The sequence below is a fragment of the Motacilla alba genome, unplaced genomic scaffold (genome assembly GCF_015832195.1).
Source record: "Motacilla alba alba isolate MOTALB_02 unplaced genomic scaffold, Motacilla_alba_V1.0_pri HiC_scaffold_28, whole genome shotgun sequence".
Taxonomy (NCBI): domain Eukaryota; kingdom Metazoa; phylum Chordata; class Aves; order Passeriformes; family Motacillidae; genus Motacilla; species Motacilla alba.
This window is the reverse complement of record NW_024037374.1, coordinates 2076631-2098009: the sequence shown is the minus strand read 5'-3', so window position 1 is coordinate 2098009 and position 21379 is coordinate 2076631. Positions and strand designations below refer to the sequence as shown.

Here is a 21379-nt window from a genome sequence, read left to right as displayed (position 1 = left end):
GCCGACCAGGTCCCTGTCTCAGCCAGGGCTGGCCGAGTGGCTCCTGCCATGAGGCCTGGCCCCCACCCAGTGAGCCCGCCAGGCCCCATCTCTTTTTCCCTATAACGTATTGAAAAGTATGGGGAGATGACTTGTTCAGCAATGGCCTCCATGCTTAAGTAAGCAAATGTTGAAGTAGCTGTGATCTCCTGAAAAGTTTGCACATTGAAAGCCAAAAAGAGTGATGAGACCCTGTGCCCTCAGGGAGAGAAGAAGATCTCTGTCCCCAGAGATGAAGATGATTGCAGAAATAGATGAAGAGAACCTTTGCTCTTAAACAGCTCATCTTTAAACTAATACCCCATCAGTTGACATGGCCCATAAACACAGCTGTGGGAAACGCAGAGAAAAAATAGGAGCGACTTCATGACTGCAGATTTCCTGGGCAGCTACTATTCATGGGAATTAAGAGCCCCAAGATGACTGTTTTCTTAAGGAGAAGTCTCCCTGGCATGAAGGAGAGACTCCTCTCCCAAAGTGAACTGAAGAAAGAGGTGGTAAACTGACTGAAAATTTTAGATTTGTCTGTTTACATTGTCAGGAAGAAAGAAAAGGCTATAGGGAGATACAAGTTGTGGGAGGTGGGCTGAGAGAGGCATCGGGGATGCCTTGGGAGGAGGCATGTGTATGAGGCAGTCCCCACCTGTCAATCAGTGTGCCACTCACCCGCTCCCCACTCCTTCGTTCTAGAAGGTTCTGTTGTCCTCTGTCCCCCATTAGTCCCCTGTTATGAACCACTCCCTTCCCCCTTTCCCGTTGGTCCGTGCCCTGTCAACCCGCCTTAACTCCTCCTCAATCTCCGCCTTTACTCCCCTCGAATATATACCCGGACCCCTCCCAAGGTCGGGGCTTTTTTGCCTCTGCTGCCCTTCGGGGAGAGTTGTACCCCTCCTCCCTTCTACTCCTTTCCTGAAATAAACTCCTCCGGACTTGGCAAGCAAAGAAGCCCCCCTGCGCGTCATTTACTGGTGAGGCGTCGATACTATCCGGGCTTGGGCGGAAGGTTGGCTGAGGGCCCAAGGGACCTGTCGGGACCTGCCCAAGGACAAGACACCCCCGCAGCTTGGCGCCCGAACGAGGGACCTTGGGCATCCCCCAAGTCCCTTTTGAGCGACTCCAGAATTCTTCGGATCCGTGACCCTGAGGACTTTTGGATTACAAGCGCCGTTCGGTGCCGGCTCCGAGACTAGCTCCCCCTTCGTTTTCTGGAGGGCTGCTTGCCTCGGGCTGCCGACAACCCCTGGCTCTGAGTAACCACCGCGGCTTCGAGAAAGCTTCCAGACGTCCAGGGACCGGCAGCAGCCCACCAGCCCCTCTGAAGACCCTCGCTATATTAGTGTGAGTGACAGTTTTTATTCTTTCGGTTTCTTCAGAGGGAGGGACATTATCAGCCACACTTTAAAATCATGGGCAACCGCCTGACTGTAGCTCAGCAGGGGATTTATTTCCAAGTTTCTTCTACCCTGGTTGAGGGAAACATTTCTTTTAAAAAAGGGGATTTGAAGGCTTTTGTTAAATTTTTGTGCAAACATTGTCCTGAGGTTAATCAGGAAAACATTAAATCAGTTTCGTTTTGGGGAAATGTGGGGAAAAGGATTTATGAGATGCAGGTCATGGGGAATTTTAGGGTTGGGAAATATTTTCCTATTTTCGATTTAATTTACAGCGCCGTAAAGGCGAAAAGGGAGTTTGGGGACCCCAGTTCTCCTTCCCCGCTTTCCACCCCCCTCGACCCTAACCCGTTTTCCCCTATGAGTGGGATGGGCGCTGGATCCTGCCAATTGGCACAGGGTCGCCGTCTGCCCCCTGCCACCTCCCTTCCCACTCAGTCCCTTTCCTTGCCCGGGACTGGCCACCCCGGACAGGGCTCATCCCGTCGCCCTGCACCTAAACCCCCTGTTCCCAGTTTAGATCCCAGTTCACTTGTTAACTCTCAAAATGGCGCTCGCCACGTGGCGGGAGATAAAAATCATAGAGACGGGACACGAAATGGCGGCTCCTCCCACTCCTCCCCTCCGGGTGCCCATCAACCGTCGGGTTCTGCCCTTCCGTCGGGTCCCCTCCCACCTATACCGTCGATTACGTCAGCGTCGGGACCCTCCCTTCCCTCCTCCTTGGGCACACCTATGGGCGGGACCTCTGTGGGCGGTGCTAACCACGCCTCCAGCGGCAGTCCCAGCCCACCCTCGCGCCGGCCCCCGACCCCACCCACTGCTTCCGGTTCCCACGCTACTGGAACCGGATGTGGCGTAGACCGGAAGAAGGCCATATTGGCTTTCAAACAATCACACCGCCGTGCCCTGCCGACTGACCGCAAGGCGCACATTCTCATCTCGTCCTCCGATGAGGAGGAGGAGGAGGAGGATGACAACTGCTCCTCTTCCGATACCGGGCCGGGTAGCAGCTGGCGGAGGATCCGCAAGGAGGCTTTGAGGGAGGGGGACTTGGACCTAGTGAAGGACCTTGACAGGTTTGCGGCTCCTGTTGTTGTGAGGAGGGGAAATCAACCGAAGTGGGAGCAAATTCCGTACAAGGAATTGAAGGATTTAAGGAGGGCTGCCAAAGATTATGGACGTAACTCTCCATATTTTAAAAATGTCTTGGACTTGATGTTTAACGGATATGACCTTGTCCCCCACGACCTCAAATACATTGCCTCATCCTTGTTATCTCCCACTGAGTGTATGGTCTGGGAGGGACATTGGAAAAAACTGCTGCGGCCTCTTGTGAATAAATACAACCTGCAGCAGCTCCTAGGGGATGGCAACGATGGTTTAGAAGCCCTCATGGGTGAGGGTGAATTCGATCGCCCTGAGGATCAAGTACTGCTACCTTTTAACTTGTTAGCAGACGTTAAGCAGGCAGGCAAAGCAGCACTGTTAAAAGTGCCGGATGACTCCACACCTCTTCAAAGCTTTGCCTCCATTCGCCAGGAGGAGACTGAATCTTTTATTAAATTTGTTGACCGCATGAGGGAGGCAATTGATAGACAGATTGACAACCCGGACGCGAGAGGGGAACTGTTAATAAAGATGGTGATGTCTAATGCAAATGCAGAAACAAAAAAGATCCTGAGAGCATTGCCCCAGGACCCTGAACCAACTATCGCCGACATGGTAAACGCCTGCACTAGAGCCTCCTCCCTCGAAACCACCCTGACCAAGGTTGTTACTAAAGGCATGGGGGAGGTCATGACAACGGTAACTAAGGAAATGGGGGAAACCATGACCACAGTAACAAAAGAAGTAGGGGAAGCTATGATGAACTTACAGAACATCAGGTGCTTTTACTGCGGCCAATTAGGGCACGTGCAAATGAACTGTCCACACTACCTGGGACATTATAACCCTGCTTCCCCCGCAAGATTCCCCCGAGGTCCCCAGCCTTTCTTTCAGGGTCCGAGATACACCTACAACCAGGGAAACGGATGGCAGAGCGCGACACGGCCCCGCGCGACGACAACAAATGGACGGCTGCCTCGCCCAGCGCTCCCCACCATCAGGGAGGACGAATTCCCAACAGGGTCGTCTCTCAGACTCGAGACCTTGACAACGGGATCCGGTTCCTCCGTCGTACCCGCAACCTCAGCAACAACACCAGGTACCTGCTCCACAGCGGTGTCACCCTCCTGCTGACCGACGAGGACCTGGTAAGAGTACCGGCGGGCTTCCTGCCCCCTCCTTATTGTGAACAAACCACCACAGTGCTCATCCTCGCTGACACTCGCCACACACCTGAACACATTACAGTCACACCTGAAGTCGTCACTCTCGAACCCAGAAATGAGGTAACTGTTTCCATCACTTGCATAGAGCCGCCTTTTACCCTGCAGAAAGGGACTCCTTTTGCACAGATGTACATCTTATCTGAGCAAGACCCCTGCGCTGCGGACAACGATTACAGGGTTTTTCTATCCCAACATATCACTAAAGAGAGGCCTGTACTCCCCGTCTCCATCTCCTATAAGGGGAAATCGATCAAAGTGCGGCTCATGGCAGATACTGGGGCAGACATCACCATCATCCCCAGATCTATGTGGCCCAGCAACTGGGAATTGGTGTCGCCTTGTGGGACCATTTCAGGCGTTGGGGGGACAGTCAATTCACTACGGAGCAAACACCATGTATGCGTAGAGGGACCTGAGGGTCAAATCGCCACCATTCGGCCCTTTGTTATTTCATCTAATGTAGCCCTGTTAGGCAGGGATGTGTTGTCCCAGTGGGGGGCCCGCCTCGACATCCCTGACCCCATGTGGGATTTTTAGCATGGGCCACTGTGGAGCGCACTACCCCGCCGCTGCGTTGGAAGACCAATACGCCGGTGTGGGTAGACCAGTGGCCCCTTCCTCAGGAGAAACTTAAAGCGCTCACAGAATTAGTAGAAGAACAGGTCCGCTTGGGGCATTTAGTACCATCCACCAGCCCGTGGAACACCCCTATTTTTGTTATCAAGAAGTCAGGCAAGGACAAGTGGCGCCTCCTGCAGGACTTAAGAAAAGTAAACAATGTCATTGAGGACATGGGACCCCTGCAACCAGGCCTCCCCTCACCCTCCATGCTCCCTAGGGATTGGCCACTGGCAATCATTGACATCAAAGATTGCTTCTTCAACATCCCCTTGCACCCGGGAGATGCCCCCCGATTTGCATTTTCCGTCCCCACCACCAATTTAGCAGAGCCCTTTAAAAGATATCACTGGACCACCCTTCCTCAGGGAATGAAATGTTCCCCTGTGCTCTGCCAGACTTTTGTAGTGCAGGTGTTGTCACCAGTCCGGAAATTGTTTCCTGATGCGGTCATCCTCCACTATATGGACGACATCTTAATTTGTGCCCCAACAAAGACATACCTGGACGCGACTCTCACCAAAACACTTTCAACCATCAAAGACGCAGGATTCCAGATTGCAGCGGAGAAGATCCAGCTCTCTGCACCTTGGAAATACCTTGGCCTTTTGATTACTGAGTGAACCATCGTGCCCCAACACCTCGCTATTAACGACGATCCCCGGACACTCCGAGACATGCAACAGCTTTGTGGGATCATCACTTGGATTCACCCGCTCCTGGGACTCACCAACGAAGAACTGTCACCCCTCTTCGACCTTCTCAAGACACCACCAGGAGACCCAGGAAGTCCCAAGAAAAAGAACAGCGAGCTGAGTCTTCCCTGCCCTTTGACACCTGAGGCGAGGAAGGCGCTGCAAACAGTGGCCGACGCTATCCGGACTCGGCAGGCACACCGGGTTGATAGCACGCTTCCGCTGAATCTCTGCGTATTGGGTGAGTGCCCCAGGTTTTATGCCTTGTTATTCCAGTGGGATGATAGGTTGAAGGATCCACTCCTTATCATTGAGTGGGTTTTCCTTCCATATCAGCCCCGAAAAACTGTCACCACCCCACCTGAGCTAATTTCAAAATTAATCATCAAAGGTCGCCAACGGCTATTAACCCTCGCCTCTTGCGACCCAGCGTGCATCTTCCTCCCTTATAATTTGGACCAATTGGATTTTATTTTACAAACTAACGAATACTTACAAATTTCACTAGATAGCTATCCCGGCCAGATTTCTATACATTATCCTAAACATAAGCTTTTTAAGCACACGTTACATTTGGCTCCAAAATCTCTCAAAAGTAAAACACCTATAGCAGATGCTGTCACTGTGTTCACCGATGGTTCGGGAAAATCCCACAAGTCGGTGTTCACCTGGAAGGACCTGGACACTCAGAAGTGGGAGTCTGATGTCCAAATTGTTGATGGCTCCCCCCAGATTGCAGAACTTGCTGCAGTAGTGAGAGCATTTAAAAAATTCCATCAGCCAATTAATTTGGTCACCGATTCCGCCTATGTTGCCGGGATAGCAGAACGGGCAGAGCACGCCTTGTTAAAAGAAGTCTCAAATAAAAAATTGTATAGCTTGCTCTCTGATTTAATTTGGCTGATCTCCCACAGAGAGCAACCTTACCACATTTTGCACGTTAGGTCGCACACAGAGCTCCCAGGGCCCATAGCCGAGGGCAACCGAAGAGCGGACTCTCTCGCTATGGCTGCATTAACAACTCCATCAGTCCCAGACATTTTCGCACAGGCTCGCTTGAGCCATGCGTTTTTCCACCAGAACGCCCCTGCCCTGGCCAGACAATTTAAAATCTCCAAAGAACAGGCCAGAGCAATCGTTTCCACATGTCCAAATTGTCAATCCCACGCACTGCCATCAATAGCAGCTGGCGTGAACCCAAGGGGACTGCAGGCTACTGAACTTTGGCAAACTGACATTACCCACTACACTCCATTCGGACGACTAAAATACATCCACACCTCAATAGACACCTTTTCAGGGGCTGTGTTTGCCTCCACTCATACAGGGGAAAAGGCCAAAGATGTTATTAAACACCTTCATATGGCCTTTGCAACACTAGGCGTACCCAAAGCAATTAAGACTGATAATGGCCCTGCTTTTACCTCTAAGCACTTTGCACTTTTTATACAGAATTGGGGCATTAAACACAGCACCGGAATCCCACACAACCCCTCAGGGCAATCCCTGGTAGAAAGGGTCCACAAAGAAATCAAAAAATTATTAGACCACCAACACTGTGTTAATCCCTTCTTAACTCCGGCGGAGAAGTTGTGTAAAGTTCTTTTTGTAATGAATTTCTTAAATTGTTCGGATAAGGAGCCGAACCCCCCCATTCTCCGTCATTTTCACAACTCCACCTATGCTCATTTAAAAGAAAGGCCACCAGTGTTAATCAAAGACCCTGATTCAAAAGACATAAAGGGACCATATCCCTTGGTAACCTGGGGGAGAGGGTATGGCTGTGTTTCCACCGAGCAGGGCCCTCGATGGATCCCAGCAAAGTTTGTCAAGCCGTTTGTGGAAGCCTCAACTCCAGCCGCCGCGGACGCCGAAGTGCCCACCGAGACTGCACCCCCTGATGAGAATGCTCAGGACAGAACTGTGGCATGGCGCAGGAGAAAAAAGAAAATCTCTCCTCCCAACCTTGCGGCAAGAGTACTCATTACCAGGAGATACTTACCCACCATGCCGGACACTGCTATTCTCCCATCCCCACCTATCCCATTCCCCTTTCCCCCTAACCTCATTCCTAGAACCCACAGACCCCAACCCTAACCAATATCCCCTTCAAGTATTCGAAAAAAGAAGGGAGGGGGAGAGGGGGAAGTAATATCAAGGGACACGGTAGAGGTGTGGAACCAAGAGTTTTTAAGATACTCACCCCCTCCTTTCTATTATAGAAACCAACTTTAGGATGGCTCACAAAGCTCCCAGAACACCCCTGATGCTCCTCATCTGCGCCTCGCTCACATGGGTATCTGCAGCCTGGATCGTACAGCAGCCGAAGGAAAATATCTGGGTCACCCTTGCAAAGTCCATACAACAGGACAGCTTTTGCATGGCCATGGGAAAAGTGGACGACCCACTGTCCACATGCCTGGTGGGAATGCCCCTGTCCCCAAGAGACCATCCATATGCTGGTAAGGAACCCAACCCTGTAGACACCTGGGATGAGTGGACGAGGATCCTCCCGCATGCACCACAGGAACCCCAGGAATTGGACTTACTGGGCTCCTTCCCTGCCACTTACTGTGTCAACTTTTTCTATAAACCAAAACAAGAACATTGGCACATGATTGGACAATCCCAAGAAAAAATGGGAAAAATAGAAAGAAAAGATGTGTCCCCTTATTCCAAAAAATATACCAACTGGTGCAACTATACCAGCCACAAGGCATCTGAATCCACGTTTACTCCCAGGTTGCTCCCCAGAGGTGTGTTCCTTATCTGTGGGGATAGGGTGTGGGCAGGGATCCCATCTAAGATCCAAGGGGGTCCCTGCAGCCTTGGCCAGCTCACTACACTCACCCCGAACAAAACACAGATTCTAGATTGGAAAAAAGACAAACAATTAACGAGACAAAAACGTGCGTACACTCAATTCGACCCTAAATGCAATGACCAAATTTATGATTGGAGTGAGGGCAAAAGGATCGCAGCATCCATCTTTCTGCCATGGTACGCTGCTGCGAAAGCCCTCGGGGAGCTTTCCCATCTGGGGTGTTGGTTGAGTAAGCAGGCCAAAGCTACTTCAGCCGCCCTGTCCGACCTTTTGGCGGATGAAGAAACCACCAGGCACGCAACCCTCCAAAACCGGGCTGCTATTGACTATCTTCTACTCGCCCATGGCCACGGGTGTGAAGACTTTGAAGGACTCTGCTGCTTCAACCTTACCTCCAGAAGCACCTCCATCCACGAAAATATCAAAAGGATCCAGGACCAAGTATCCACCTTACTTACAGAGACAAAGATTTATGACCCTATGGACCGAGCGCTGGCGCAATGGGGTATTCCTGGGTGGGCCACTTCCATCATCAAAAGCCTAATCTGGGTGCTTGTCATTCTTATGATAGTCTCCATAGCCATCATGTGTTTTAAGAAGACCATAACTAAGGCATTCAAAAATGTCTTTTTAATTAATAGAAAGGGGGGAGATGTGGGAGGTGGGCTGAGAGAGGCATCGGGGATGCCTTGGGAGGAGGCGTGTGTGTGAGACAGTCCCCACCTGTCAATCAGTGTGCCACTCACCCGCTCCCCACTCCTTCGTTCTAGAAGGTTCTGTTGTCCTCTGTTCCCCATTAGTCCCCTGCCCTGAACCACTCCCTACCCTCCTTCCCGTTGGTCCGTGCCCTGTCAACACGCCTTAACTCCTCCTCACTCTCCGCCTTTAACCCCCCTCGAATATATACCCGGACCCCCCCCAAGGTCGACGCTTTTTTGTCTCTGCTGCCCTTCGGGAGAGTTGTGCCCCTGCTCCCTTCTATTCCTTTCCTGAAATAAACTCCTCCGGACTAGGCAAGCAAAGAAGCCCCCCTGCTCGTCATTTACTGGTGAGGCGTTGATACTATCCGGGCTTGGGCGGAAGGTCGGCCGTGGGCTTCCATCCAAGGGACCTGTCGGGACCTGCCCAAGGACAAGACACCCCCGCAAATAGAGCTCTAGTTAAGCTAATGACTGAAACCCAAATGTCATGGATCAAATGTCTCCCTTTGGCCTTATTAAGAATTAGAACCCAACCCCAGTCCGATCTGGGGGTCTCACCCTATGAAATGATGTTTGGGTTACCCTTCCTGACCTCACCCCAGAAGGCTGCCCCCTGTGAGGAAGGGGAAACCAATGCCAAGAAATATGTTCTGTGTCTAGAACAAACCTTAGAAGGACTAAGACATAAAGGGGCAATTCTTCAAACTACCACCCTGGATTTCAGAATCCATAATATTAATCCCGGGGATTGGGGGATGATTAAGTCATGGAGAGATCAGCCTCTAACTCCTCAGTGAGAAGGTCCCTTTCAGGTACTGCTCACCATGGAATCAGCCGTGCAAACTGCAGAGCGAGGATGGACTCATGGCAACAGAGTCAAAGGCCCACTAGAAGAACCCGAAGAGTGGATTATAACATCCAGGCTGGGGGAAACGAGAGTGACTCTCAAGCAGAGACTGAAAGACAACCAGAAAAATACCAAGACACCCAAAAAGTAGAGTCAAGCTTCCACCAACCAGCTGGAGAACTGTCTTCCTGTTTTAATGGGTGAGAATTACCAGCATCTCTTGAGGGGAAGGACACAAGGGACCGTAAAAGGTAATGAGACAGCTTCTTTAAGAAAACAAGACAAAGGAAGGAGGGCAAGACCAGGTTGGCCCCTTTGTTTGCTACCAAGAAGGCTCTATAGCCCTGCTGCGGGTAGCAACCCTGTAGGCATGGTAAGGTAGGGATAAAAGGCCATAGCAGACCTCTGTAATTCCTCAGTTGTCTTTTAATACAACAGGGACTAGAGGGCACGACCGAGTTGGCCTCTGTACTCACCCCTAAGGTACACTGAATATGGGCAGCAACCACAGGGGCACGGTAGGTGGGAATCAAAGCCATACTGGAACTCTGTAATGCCCTTTTGTCCATTCCAAATGACTGTGACTAAGGAAAAAATTGAGATTTTTTTTCTCCTGTTCTCACTGTCCTTGCCCACATCAACAGATGCTGGTATGACTCATTCAAGAGAGAGAGAGAATTTTTGACTTAGTTTTTCCAGCAAAATGACTTCCAGAAAAAGAAAAGGGGGGTTTGTTATAGATGAGTAATCCTATGGTTGATTCTCACAATTAAGGAGTGAACATTAAGTACATATACAGAGAAGCTTTGTCAATGTATAGTTATCTTTCCACTGCCCCTTGCCTTTTTATCACAGGATGGCCTCAGTAGTCGGGGCATTTGGGAGGGTGGGCTTGTTACTATGGCAGCACCTGACCTCCAGTCAAGCTGTAAGAAAGTGATCTCCACCACTGGACAACGAAGGAGGAGTTGATTGACAAGACTTTGGGAGGAGCTAGAGGTATACAAGACAGAACATACATTTTGTGGATTAGCACATTGTGACTGAATCCTTTACTCCTGGCACTGTATTCTTTTCTTTTTTCAGTCTTCATTTGTATTTTCATAAGGTCTTAAAAAAACATTTAAACTTTTGAAAGTAAAAACCATTTCTCACATGAGGTTGTAGAATGTGCGGCAAGGTTATCCACCGAGGGTCAGCTCTCAAGATAAAATTTCTATGACCTGGCCAGACCTCCTTAGGAGAGACCCTGGATCAATATCAATCACAGAATGTTGCAATCACCTCTTGTATAATATGAACAGCAAGAAAAGACACCCTTTAAGGCAGGAATACATATTTCTTAGAAGCTCATTGAAATATTTCTCCATAACTGTAAAAGGAAAACTTCCTGATGAACTGTTCCTGACCAAGCACAAATCAGGGAAGACCCATGGTTTGTCAGGACTTGCTTGATCCTAATGAGCCCAGTGGTGCATTTGGAGCTGAGCCCTGGAACCTCTGGGCCTGAGAGGAGATTGCACAAACCTTGCCAGGAGTAAAAGTCAGAAAGAAATACCCAAAGTTTCTTAAAGTATTAATGGGTCCCACAGAGGTCCATCCCCAACACAGGCTCCTCATGGACTCCTTGGAGGAGAGAATTCAGGCCAGGATGGCACAAAAACCTCTCGAAAACTCAGTGTGGAAGGAAAAATCCAAATTACCTTAAAAACCGTGAGTATCTCAAAGTATTAATGAGCCACACTGAGTATCAACACAGAGCTCTCAAGGGACTCGTTAAAGCAGATAATTAATGCCAGTGATGCGTGAAATTTTCACAGAGTCTGTATCAAAAGGGAAACACCAAGTACCTTAAAATAACTGAAGTTCCTTAAAGTATTAATGAGCCCCACTGAATGTTGTTACTGACAAAGCCTCTCCAGGGACTAATTACAGCAGATCATTGGAGGCCATGACTGCAAAAAGCTCTTAGAGACTCCAGGGCCAAAGCCAAACCCAAAGTCCTTTGAAAACCCTGCAGTCCCTGGGAGCATGAAGGAGCCCCCAGGGCCATTGCTGACCAAGGCTCCCCAGAGACTCCTTCCAGCAGATCCTTGAGGCCACTGGCATGTGGGCTAGGGGGGGATGCTGAGGGCAGGACAAGGGGCTGCCAGTGGCCAGGCTGGCTGGGGCTGTGCCAGGAGGCCCCCGTGCCTCAGGACAAGGTGTCTCCTGGCAGCCCTTGGTGGCACAGAGCCTGCTGTGCCCCAGGGCACCAAGCCTTGGCTACTCTTTGTCCCCACCTGTCATCACTGCCTGCAGTTCTCTGCTCTGCCTGGGGCCTGGGGACACTTTCTCACTCGTGTCCCTCCCTGGGACCCATTAAAAGTGAAAGAAGCTTTGGAGTGTGATTCTGACTTGGAGCTCTGGAGAGGTTTCCTCAGCTGCCTCTCAGGGACTGATGTTCAGGGCCTGAGCACAAAGCCCCAGAGGCTCATTAAAGTCCTTGTGCTGTGGCTGTGCTGCTGAGCTGGGCTGGGCTCCTGGCACAGAGGCAGCTGCTGGTAACCAAGAAAAGCTTCAAAAGAATATTTCTCCTGATGAACAGCTCTTCTGCCAGCCCAGCAGGGCTGGGGCACTGCCTGCAGCCAGCCTGGGCACAGCACAGAGGCACAGAGAGCTTCAATCAGTCAGGGCTGGGAAGGTGCTGAGAAGTGCCTGGGGCAGAATCCCTGCCAGCCCTTGGCACAGGAACCTCTGGCTGCAGGACAATGCAGCTGCAGCTCCTGCAGTGATCTCCTACAGCTGCAACATCCCAATGCCTACAGACCCTGTGAGTACAACTCTGAGGATTTCTGGTGCTGGAGAGGTGAAATGCTCATGAAGCTCTGACATGCTGAGGGGTTCAGATCAGTCATATTACTATATTGTCAGTTCTATTAATGGTCTATTGTCAGAAATAGAATATTTCCAAGACCTGGATTTTGATAAAAATTAGGATGTTTCCTAAGATTTTGTATTCAGTTTCCTACTGCTGGAGAAGGGCGGGGGGGGAGGGAGATAAATATTAAAGGTTGATTACAAATTATTAATTATGAAATTTGACAACTGCCTGGGATATCTGAACTGTTGCTTATAGTGATCAGTAAGTTCACAGGAGATCCCTAATGTGCTTTCAGCCACTCTGCCCATGGACAGCAGCAGCATCACCTTTGCTGGACCCATCAGGCTCAGTCTGAGCTGTCCTTTCTCCAAGCTGCAAACACAACCCGCCCCCAGCCAGCGCCCTGCACACAGGCAGGGTTCTGTCAGGCCAAGGAGAGTGCCCAGAGATTTGGGGTCTGTGAGTGCTGGCAGGGGGAGATCAGGCCCAGGGAAACAGCTGCAGGAGGAAAATCTGCAGGAAGCAGAGAGAAGATCAGGCAATGAGAGAAAACAAAACCCAGAAATGCTGTGGCAGGCAGAGTTTAGAGATGTCCACAGGAGCCCCTCCAGTGCAGCCCCTCCCTCTGAACAAGCCCCCTCCCTCCTGTCCCCCAGCCAAGCCTCTGCCCTCAGGGCTGGGCTCCAAGGCGTGAAGCCCCTCCTGTGCAGGCAGATCTGCAGCAGAGCCGTGGGGCAGCTCTGCAGCCCCGGGCCCAGTTCCCTCTGCAGAGCACAGGGCTGGGAGCAGCTGCCCGGCACTGGGGGCTCTGGCAGGGGGCACAGCTGGCTCAGGGTGACGCTGTCCCCAGTGCCCGGTCCTGGGCAATGCTGTCAGTGCAGCCAGGGAAGGAGCTGCATCTCCCTCAATCCAGTGCCATCATAAGGACACTGGGAGCTTCAATCCAGGATGCAAACCTGTCCTAGAGCATCTCTGGGTTATAAGACTGATGGGGAAAGGCAGAGGTGTTGTGACACTGAAAATGCTGCTGGTTGGTGAAATGATCAATGTGAGTCCTTGGCTACAAATGTGGAGCTGGGCTGGGGTGGATCCAACTGCTCTCAGCAGTACCTGGGGGTACTTAAGAGAAACATGGGAGTGTGAACATCCTCCATTTGAAAAGAGAGAAAGCCCAGAGCAATTCAAAACAGAATAAAGTGACAGATCATCTCCCCCCACTCTCCACTCATCCTCTTGACTCAAGGAACTCACTCTGTTCTACCAGAAGGACACTGAAATGGTGACCGTTTCTGATATCCAAGAACACCAGGAAAAACATAGGGGGAACTTAAAAAGAAAACCTCAGAACTCAAACACAGAAGCGTGTCTGTGTGTGTTTCAGAGGAGGGTGTTTGGGAAATGGCTTTGATATTGGCTTCAGGTATCTCCTCTAACTCTTCACTGTCTTTTTTCCCATGAACAGGTCCTCATGTGCAGCCCCAGCAAATGTCCAACAGCAGCTCCATCAGCCACTTCCTCCTGTTGGCACTGGCAGACACACGGCAGCTGCAGCTGCTGCACTTCTGCCTCTTGCTGGGCATCTCCCTGGCTGCCCTCCTGGGCAACGGCCTCATCATCAGCGCCGTAGCCTGCGGCCAGCACCTGCACACGCCCATGTTCTTCTTCCTGCTCAACCTGGCCCTCACTGACCTGGGCTCCATCTGCACCACTGTCCCCAAAGCCATGCACAATTCCCTCTGGGACACCAGGACCATCTCTTACACAGGATGTGCTGCACAGCTCTTTTTCTTTATGTTCTTTATTGGAGCAGAATATTTCCTGCTGACCATCATGTGCTATGACCGCTACGTGTCCATCTGCAAACCCCTGCACTACAGGGCCCTCCTGGGCAGCAGAGCTTGTGCCCACATGGCAGCAGCTGCATGGGCCAGTGCCTTTCTCAATGCTCTGCTGCTCACTGCCAATACATTTTCCCTGCCCCTGTGCCATGGCAATGCCCTGGGCCAGTTCTTCTGTGAAATCCCCCAGATCCTCAAGCTCTCCTGCACGAAATCCCACCTCAGGAAACTTGGGCTTCTTGTGTTTTCCATCTGTTTATCATTTGGTTGTTTTGTGTTCATAGTTTTCTCCTATGTGCAGATCTTCAGGGCTGTGCTGAGGATCCCCTCTGAGCAGGGACGGCACAAAGCCTTTTCCACCTGCCTCCCTCACCTGGCCGTAGTCGCCCTGTTCCTCAGCACTGGCGCATTTGCTCACTTGAAGCCCCCCTCCCTGTCCTCCCCATCCCTGGATCTGGCCCTATCACTTCTGTACTCGGTGGTGCCTCCAGCCCTGAACCCCCTCATCTACAGCCTGAGGAACCAGGAGCTCAAGGCTGCAGTGAGGAGACTGATGACTGGATGCTTTCAGCAACATTAAACTGCTGGCCAATTTCTGCAAATAAATTTCCATTTAAAAAGTCATCTTTAATACTTCTTGTTGGTTTCAATTTGGAGGTTTTAATTCTTTGTTTTATTTTTTCATATTGCCCACAAAGAAATGCCATTGTTTGTGCCATTTCTCATTTTGTTTCTTTCCACAGTTCCTGTGGCCACAGACTGTGTCAATGAGGGGCTGCACTCTCAGAGGCTTTAAAGAAATTAAAAGATCTCCCAGCAGAGTTTTCTGCAGAGATGGCCTTTTGCTGCCTTCTCTGGAGCTGCAGCAGCAATGTCTGTGTGCAGAGCTGGGGCCAGATGAGTGCTGGCCCAGCAGCTGTGCCCAGCAGCAGCAGCAGCACTTGGTGTTGCCAGTGCTGCTGCCGTGGCCCTGCCCCGCTGCCCTGGTGGCCCTGGTGTTGCTGTAGGGCCTGAGTGCTCTCGGGGCCGGGCACAGTGCTGGGGGTGGCAGTGCTGGGGCTGCAGCAGGGACAGGCCATGGGCACTGCTGGGGCAGCGCTGACGCCTCAGGCCAGGGCCTGGGGGCTCCAGCCTCCTTGCCCAGGCTCTCTCAAGAACACGGCCAGGCCAATGCTCAGCACAGAAAACCCCCGTGAGCACCCCCATGCTGTTGCTGTGGGGACATGAACCTGAGGGAGCACAAATGCCATCAGCCTCTGGGGCCAGCAAGGGCTGGAGGACACCAGGGAAAGCACTCAGCTTTTTCCTGGCCTCTGCAGTCAGCCAGAAAGTTTGTTCCCATCAGCTGGGAGTTTCTTGTGCCGCTGCAGATGCTGTTGCTCAGAGCCAGGGCTGCCTGGCAGCCACCCCCAAACTGCCCTGAGCATTTCCTTGGCTTCACCTTTGCTTTCTTCACACTTCCTCAGTACAAATTCTCCCTATTGCCCACCGTTGTTCCCTGCCCTGCAAACAGCCCATCCCTGTTTGCCCTTTCCTCTCTGGCCCCACTCCCCATTGCAGTTCCTGACTTGGCACCATGGGAACGTCCCTTGGGGAGCAGGATCATCCTCCAAGTGCTGCAGCAATTGTCTGCAGGCTCCTGCAGTGCCCCGTGCTGCTCCCTTGCCAGAGGCAGCCCAGGCCAGGGGGGCCCATCTGGGCTGCTGTGTCTGCCTGTGGGGCTCCCTGTTCTGGGCAGTGAGGAGAAGCTGCAGAGGCTCTGCAGGACTGACAGGATGGGCTTTGGGGCTGGCAGGAGAAGCTGAGGCACCTGGGCTGCTGGAGCTTCTGAAGAGGAGGCCCAGGGCTCATCCTGAAACTGCTCCAAGGGTGGTTTCAGAGAATCCCAGAATCAGCAAGGTTGGAATAGACCTTGGAGATCATCAAGTCCAACCTGTGCCCTGACAGTGCTTGGTCTCCCCTGAGCCTCCCCTTCTCCAGGATAAACAATCCCAACTCCCTCAGCTGCCCATTTTTCACAGGAGTTGTGTTCCGAACTCCTCCCCAGCCTTGTTGCCCTTCTCTGGACATGCTCCAGCCCCTCCATGTACATCCTAAATTGGGGGGCCCAGAACTGGACACAGCACTCGAGGTGCTGCCCAACCCGTGCCCAGCACAGGGGAAGAATCACTGCCCTGCTCCTGCTGGCCACACCATTCCTGATCCAGGCCAGCAGCCATTGGCCTTCTTGGCCACCTGGGCACACTGCTGTGACGGATAAAGGAAGACTTGCACATCCGATGATGAACAACAAGCCCCAAACTTTATTGATAAACACGCATATTTATATTGGTATTAATAAGGCTAATACATATTGCAAAAGGCGAGCTCATTATTGGTTAGTTACTTATCAACCGACTACACCTACTTCTGCATTCTTGTAGTGATACTGTTACGACTTTTCTGCATTTCTTCATATTTCTAGCTGATTTCTGCTGACTATCTTCCCTCCCTTTTCTACTGTTGCAGCAAGGGCACAGTGTCCTTGCCTTATATGGAAACTGACTGCTGGCTCCTTTACCTGTCTCCTTGCTTAACCAAGGGTATTACGTCTAAATGGCCTCTTTCAGCTAGCCAACTGTCCACAAAACTCTCCACATTTCCCCTGTTTTCTTTCTGGGCCAGAAATGTCGTATGCCAAGCCTTGTCCATCATTTGGCTAACCATTCTTTGTATGCAACTAAATAAGCACGGTAACACAAGCATTAGCAACACAATAACAACTAACACCCCTATTGCATACATAACCATTGTTCGCAGCCAGGGGCCTAATCCAAGACTCTTTAGCCACGCTTCTAACCCCAACCCTTCTTCTTCTTTTAAGGCGTGCAGCCCTTTCTGGAGCTCCTTGATTTTTGTATGTATGGATGTGGAATGATCCGATAAATTCATGCAACACATACCCTCAAATTCTTCACAGCCATGACCCTGAGCCAATAGTAGAAAATCAATTGCTGCTCTGTTTTGCAGTACTGCATGATTAACACTTTCCACATCTTTGGATAGCATGTCCAATACCTGAGAGGTGGTATTCAGCTCGTCTTTGACCCAGCAGCCTAGTTGTTTGGCCAAATTCATGGCTTTATTAGCTGCCCCTCCAGGTAACAATGTGGCTACTACCACTTGTCTCAGTTCGCCCCAGAATGCAGGTGGTCCTATTCCCTTGCAACTGAGCTCATGCAAGCTACGGCGACGCCTGGTCGTATTTTGGCTCCATTGCATAAGGAGGGTTACATTGGGGTGAAACATGGCCAATTTCTCAAAGTAACAAGGTCCCCCTTGTGGTTTCACGGGGACTCCATTCCAAGCTCTATCCCCACAAATCAAGAATAATCCTGGGGGTAGTGCTTTTGGCTCTGTCAGTTTGACTCCCTTGCAATGACTATACAATTGGCTGTGCACGGCTGACGGATCCAGGCGGGAATTTAAGGCTGCCCAGTATTTTCTATGCTTGTTAAAATTATCTGCATCTTCTGGCTCAAAACTAAACCAGCCCCCTGTAACATTGTTCAAACTGGCGTTAGCGCTGCCAAATAAATCGAGTTCCTCTGGCGGGGAAGCCAGAGTGTGATTCAAGGCCAAAACAATTTGACATTGCCAGCACCCGTCTTGCTGGCAGGGTGTCAGCCCTGGGGTTGCAGTGCAGTTCCCTTGCAACAAAGTTGAGTTAACAAGGGTCTGGTTGTTAACATAGCCCCTAAACTCCTCTATATTCCATACCGAAGCCCTACTAAGCAGGTTCTAAATGGATTTTGCACCCCCCCCCAAGCTTAAACATATGGAGCTTTGCTTAGTCATGTTAGCAAATGTCACCCAAATATTTTCACGAGGTGAATTGTACTGGGTAAACCCAAACACACAGGATAATAGCCCCATAAAAACAAGGATCCTCATTTTCTTTTCTTTCGCTCCCTCTTTCCCTTTTTCAACTTAGCAGTTCCTCTGAAACCGAGAGAGCAAGTCTCAAGTTGTTTAATACATTCGTCTAGTGCCTCCTCAACCCCACAGTCCTCCTCAACCGGTCCAACGATAGATCTCTGTGTGAGGGGCACCAGTTTTCGACAACGGTATGCTAGTATGTTAGTGCGCACCTGTTTTTCTACTTGTTCACACAATGTTCTAAGCTGCCAAGTACAATAAGCTAATATAAGTTGCTCTGGGGCCTCAAACAAGGCCCATGCCTCCCTTAAATTAAGTCCTGTATATTTTCTTAGAGCTCTTTGCCACGAGTTTTGAAAGTTCGAGTTGAATCGACAGCTTGGGCACCAGTTCTGCCAAACAGTTGATTGCTCTAACCAAAATACTCTATCACAGCCCCCACAGTCCAGCGCGATCCATGCAGCACAGTTATAGTTCCCACAAGCCCAGCAAGGTTGCGATCTGGGAGCTTCTATTTCTACTGTAAGGTCCTGACACCACTCGATCCAGTTGTCAGGAGGGTGAAACCAGGCGTGTCGTACTTCATCCGAGTAAGGCTCAAGTCATAGTAAATAGGGTCGCAATACCAATGTCAGTTTGTTCTGTACCCTCTCCCTGTCTTCCACCGATAGGGCCTCGATCGTTCTCTGCATTCGGTACCGCTCGAGTCCACTTGGCGGGGATCCACAGGGGACCTGTTGGAGATGAAACACAAAGATATCCCCTTCCCCAGTATAACACCCGAGCAGGCTCCTGCCAGATGCCAGACTTGGGATCTTTGTATCGTACCCAAACATCTTGCCTTACTCCTTGTTTTGCATCCTCCTTCTGATGATGCTTCTCTGCTGGCGACACTTCATCCTCCCCAAACACACACAAATGATTTATCACAAATAACACTTTAACCAATTGAGTCAGAGGATCTCCCTCCTCCTTATGTTTCTCTAGATATCTCTTAAGAGTCCCATTAGCTCTTTCTATAATTGCTTGCCCTGTGGGGGAGTGAGGGATTCCTGTGATGTGCTTTACACCCCAGGTTGCAAAAAACTTCTTTATCCTGGCACTTACATATGCTGGACCATTATCGGTCTTGATTGTTCCTGGGACTCCCATTACTGCAAAGCAACTACATAAGTGCCTTTGCACGTGTACAGCTTTCTCCCCTGTCTGTGCAGTAGCCCAAATAAACTTACTGTAGGTATCAATGCTCACATGCACATACTTCAGCCTACCAAAACTCGGAACATGGGTGATATCCATCTGCCAGATTTCATTTGAACTTAACCCCCTCGGATTTACCCCAATTCCTAAGCCTTGATCCCCATTGTGATGACTACATATGGGGCAAGAACGGACAATTGTTTTAGTCTCTGCAATGGGCAATTTGAATTCTCTGGCTAATCCCTTTGCATTCTGGTGAAATTTGCTATGGGCCTCTCTTGCTAAAACGTGTTTACTGATAGGTGAGGTCTGCATGGCAGGAGTCATCACTAATCTATCAGCTCTCGCATTTCCTTCCCCTAGGCCCTGTTCCCATTTGTGACTCCTAATATGGATAATTGAATAGGCCTCTGTTCTTAGCCTGATTGCCTTTTTTAACTGCAATAACAACTCATACAGTCTTTTATTCTGTACTTCTTTTACGGTGGCATCCTCAATTCGGGAAGCTACTCCTGCTACATAGAGGGAGTCGGTTACCACATTCAAAGGATCTCTTAGGTTAACCATTGCCCATACTACAGCTAAAAGTTCCAATGTCTGGAGACTGTCCTTGACATCTGCTTCCAGCAGATGCTGCTGCCATTGTCCTTGCTGTTTCCATGTCACAGCTGCTCTTCTGGACTTCTTGCCAGCATCTGTGAAAGCTGTGATAGCTCCTGCTATTGGTGACGGACTTCGAACGGGCTTTGTTATCCAGTCCCATTCTATCATCCATTGGAGAGGGCTAGGGTGTAGTTTGCCCGTCTCTATAACGGCTCCAGCTGCTAGGAGGGCATCCTGCAGCTCCTCAGAGTTCAGTAAATACCAGTCAAGTGTCTCCTTTTTTATTGGTAACCGTATTACAGCTGGCTCCGCTCCTGTAACCTGAATTGTTCTGAGGCGTCCTTTCTTAATAAGAGACGCAACCAATTCAATTTTTGTTCTTAAAGTTTGTTGCTGCTGTAATGGTGGGGAGAGCCACTCTAATATCCTCTGCTCCCCCATTTTCTTTTCAAGCTGAGATAGGGCACCCAAAATATGTACAGGACTATTCCACAAGATAATATGAACAGGTAAATCAGGGTTCCGGCGCACAACCTGCCCAGAACTAATACAGTCAATAATACCCCGCAACGCATCCTTTTGTGTCATTGTCAAGGTGACCGGTGTAGTAGGGTCCGTACCCTTAAGTAAGGGTCGTAAGTGCTCCAATAAGTGGTTGGGGATCCCAACTATCGGCTTCAACCACTGCAGTTTCCCAAGTAATTTCTGTGCATCATGCAATGTCTTTATGTGAGTTGTAAGTTCCAATTTTTGGGGAGCAATAGTTTGCTCAGTTAGGATCCACCCCAAATATTTCCATGGTGCTGAGCGTTGAATCTTTTCAGGGGCAACTACCAGGTTGCGCTGTAATAACGCCTTCTGAATTATTTCCACCTGTTGATCCGTAAATGGTTCAGGTTGGCTGAACAATATATCATCCATATAATGATAGATGATACAATGAGGCCATTTTTTTGGCGCAGGGGTTGTAGCGCAGCATCTACATACAGCTGGCATAAAGTGGGGGAGTTGCGCATGCCCTGTGGAAGAACAGTCCATTCAAAATGCTGATCTGGTCCATTTCTATTAACTGCTGGCAGGGTAAATGCAAATCTCTTAGTGTCCTGTGGATGCAAGGCTATTGTGAAGAAACAGTCCTTTAAGTCTATAATTAGCAATGGCCACCCTTGTGGAATCATAGCAGGGTTTGGCAAACCAGGCTGCAAGGCCCCCATTGGTTCCATTTGATCATTAACTGCCCGTAAGTCATGCAAAAGACGGAAATTCCCCGACTTCTTTTTAATCACAAAAATAGAGTATTCCATGGGCTGGTAGACAATTTAAGATGTCCTTGTTTAAATTGCTCTTCCACCAGCTGATGGGCATGCATGAGACTCTCCCCTTTTAAAGGCCACTGCTTAACCATCACAGGCGTATTAGTTTTCCATGTGAGTGGAATGGGGAAAGTCCAAGCAATGGCGATTACCCCAAAGGGTGCTCGTTGGTCAGTACCACTCCCAATTGAGC

At 50.2% G+C, this 21379-nt stretch overlaps 1 protein-coding gene and 2 pseudogenes across 1 annotated transcript; 2 read left to right on the top strand and 1 right to left on the bottom strand.

Moving 5' to 3' along the window:
• The window catches only part of LOC119696322, a 2199709-nt pseudogene that overhangs the window by 979949 nt on the left and 1198381 nt on the right, over positions 1-21379 (top strand).
• The window catches only part of LOC119696323, a 1148804-nt pseudogene that overhangs the window by 928316 nt on the left and 199109 nt on the right, over positions 1-21379 (bottom strand).
• On the top strand, positions 13800-14732 carry LOC119696378 (olfactory receptor 14J1-like). The gene has a single exon (XM_038126093.1). The coding sequence runs from the start codon at positions 13800-13802 to the stop codon at positions 14730-14732; it is 933 nt and encodes a 310-aa protein (XP_037982021.1).

Coding starts and splice junctions, on each gene's coding strand:
- LOC119696378 (XM_038126093.1), top strand. CDS start 13,800: ATGTCCAACAGCAGCTCCATCAGCCACTTCCTCCTGTTGGCACTGGCA.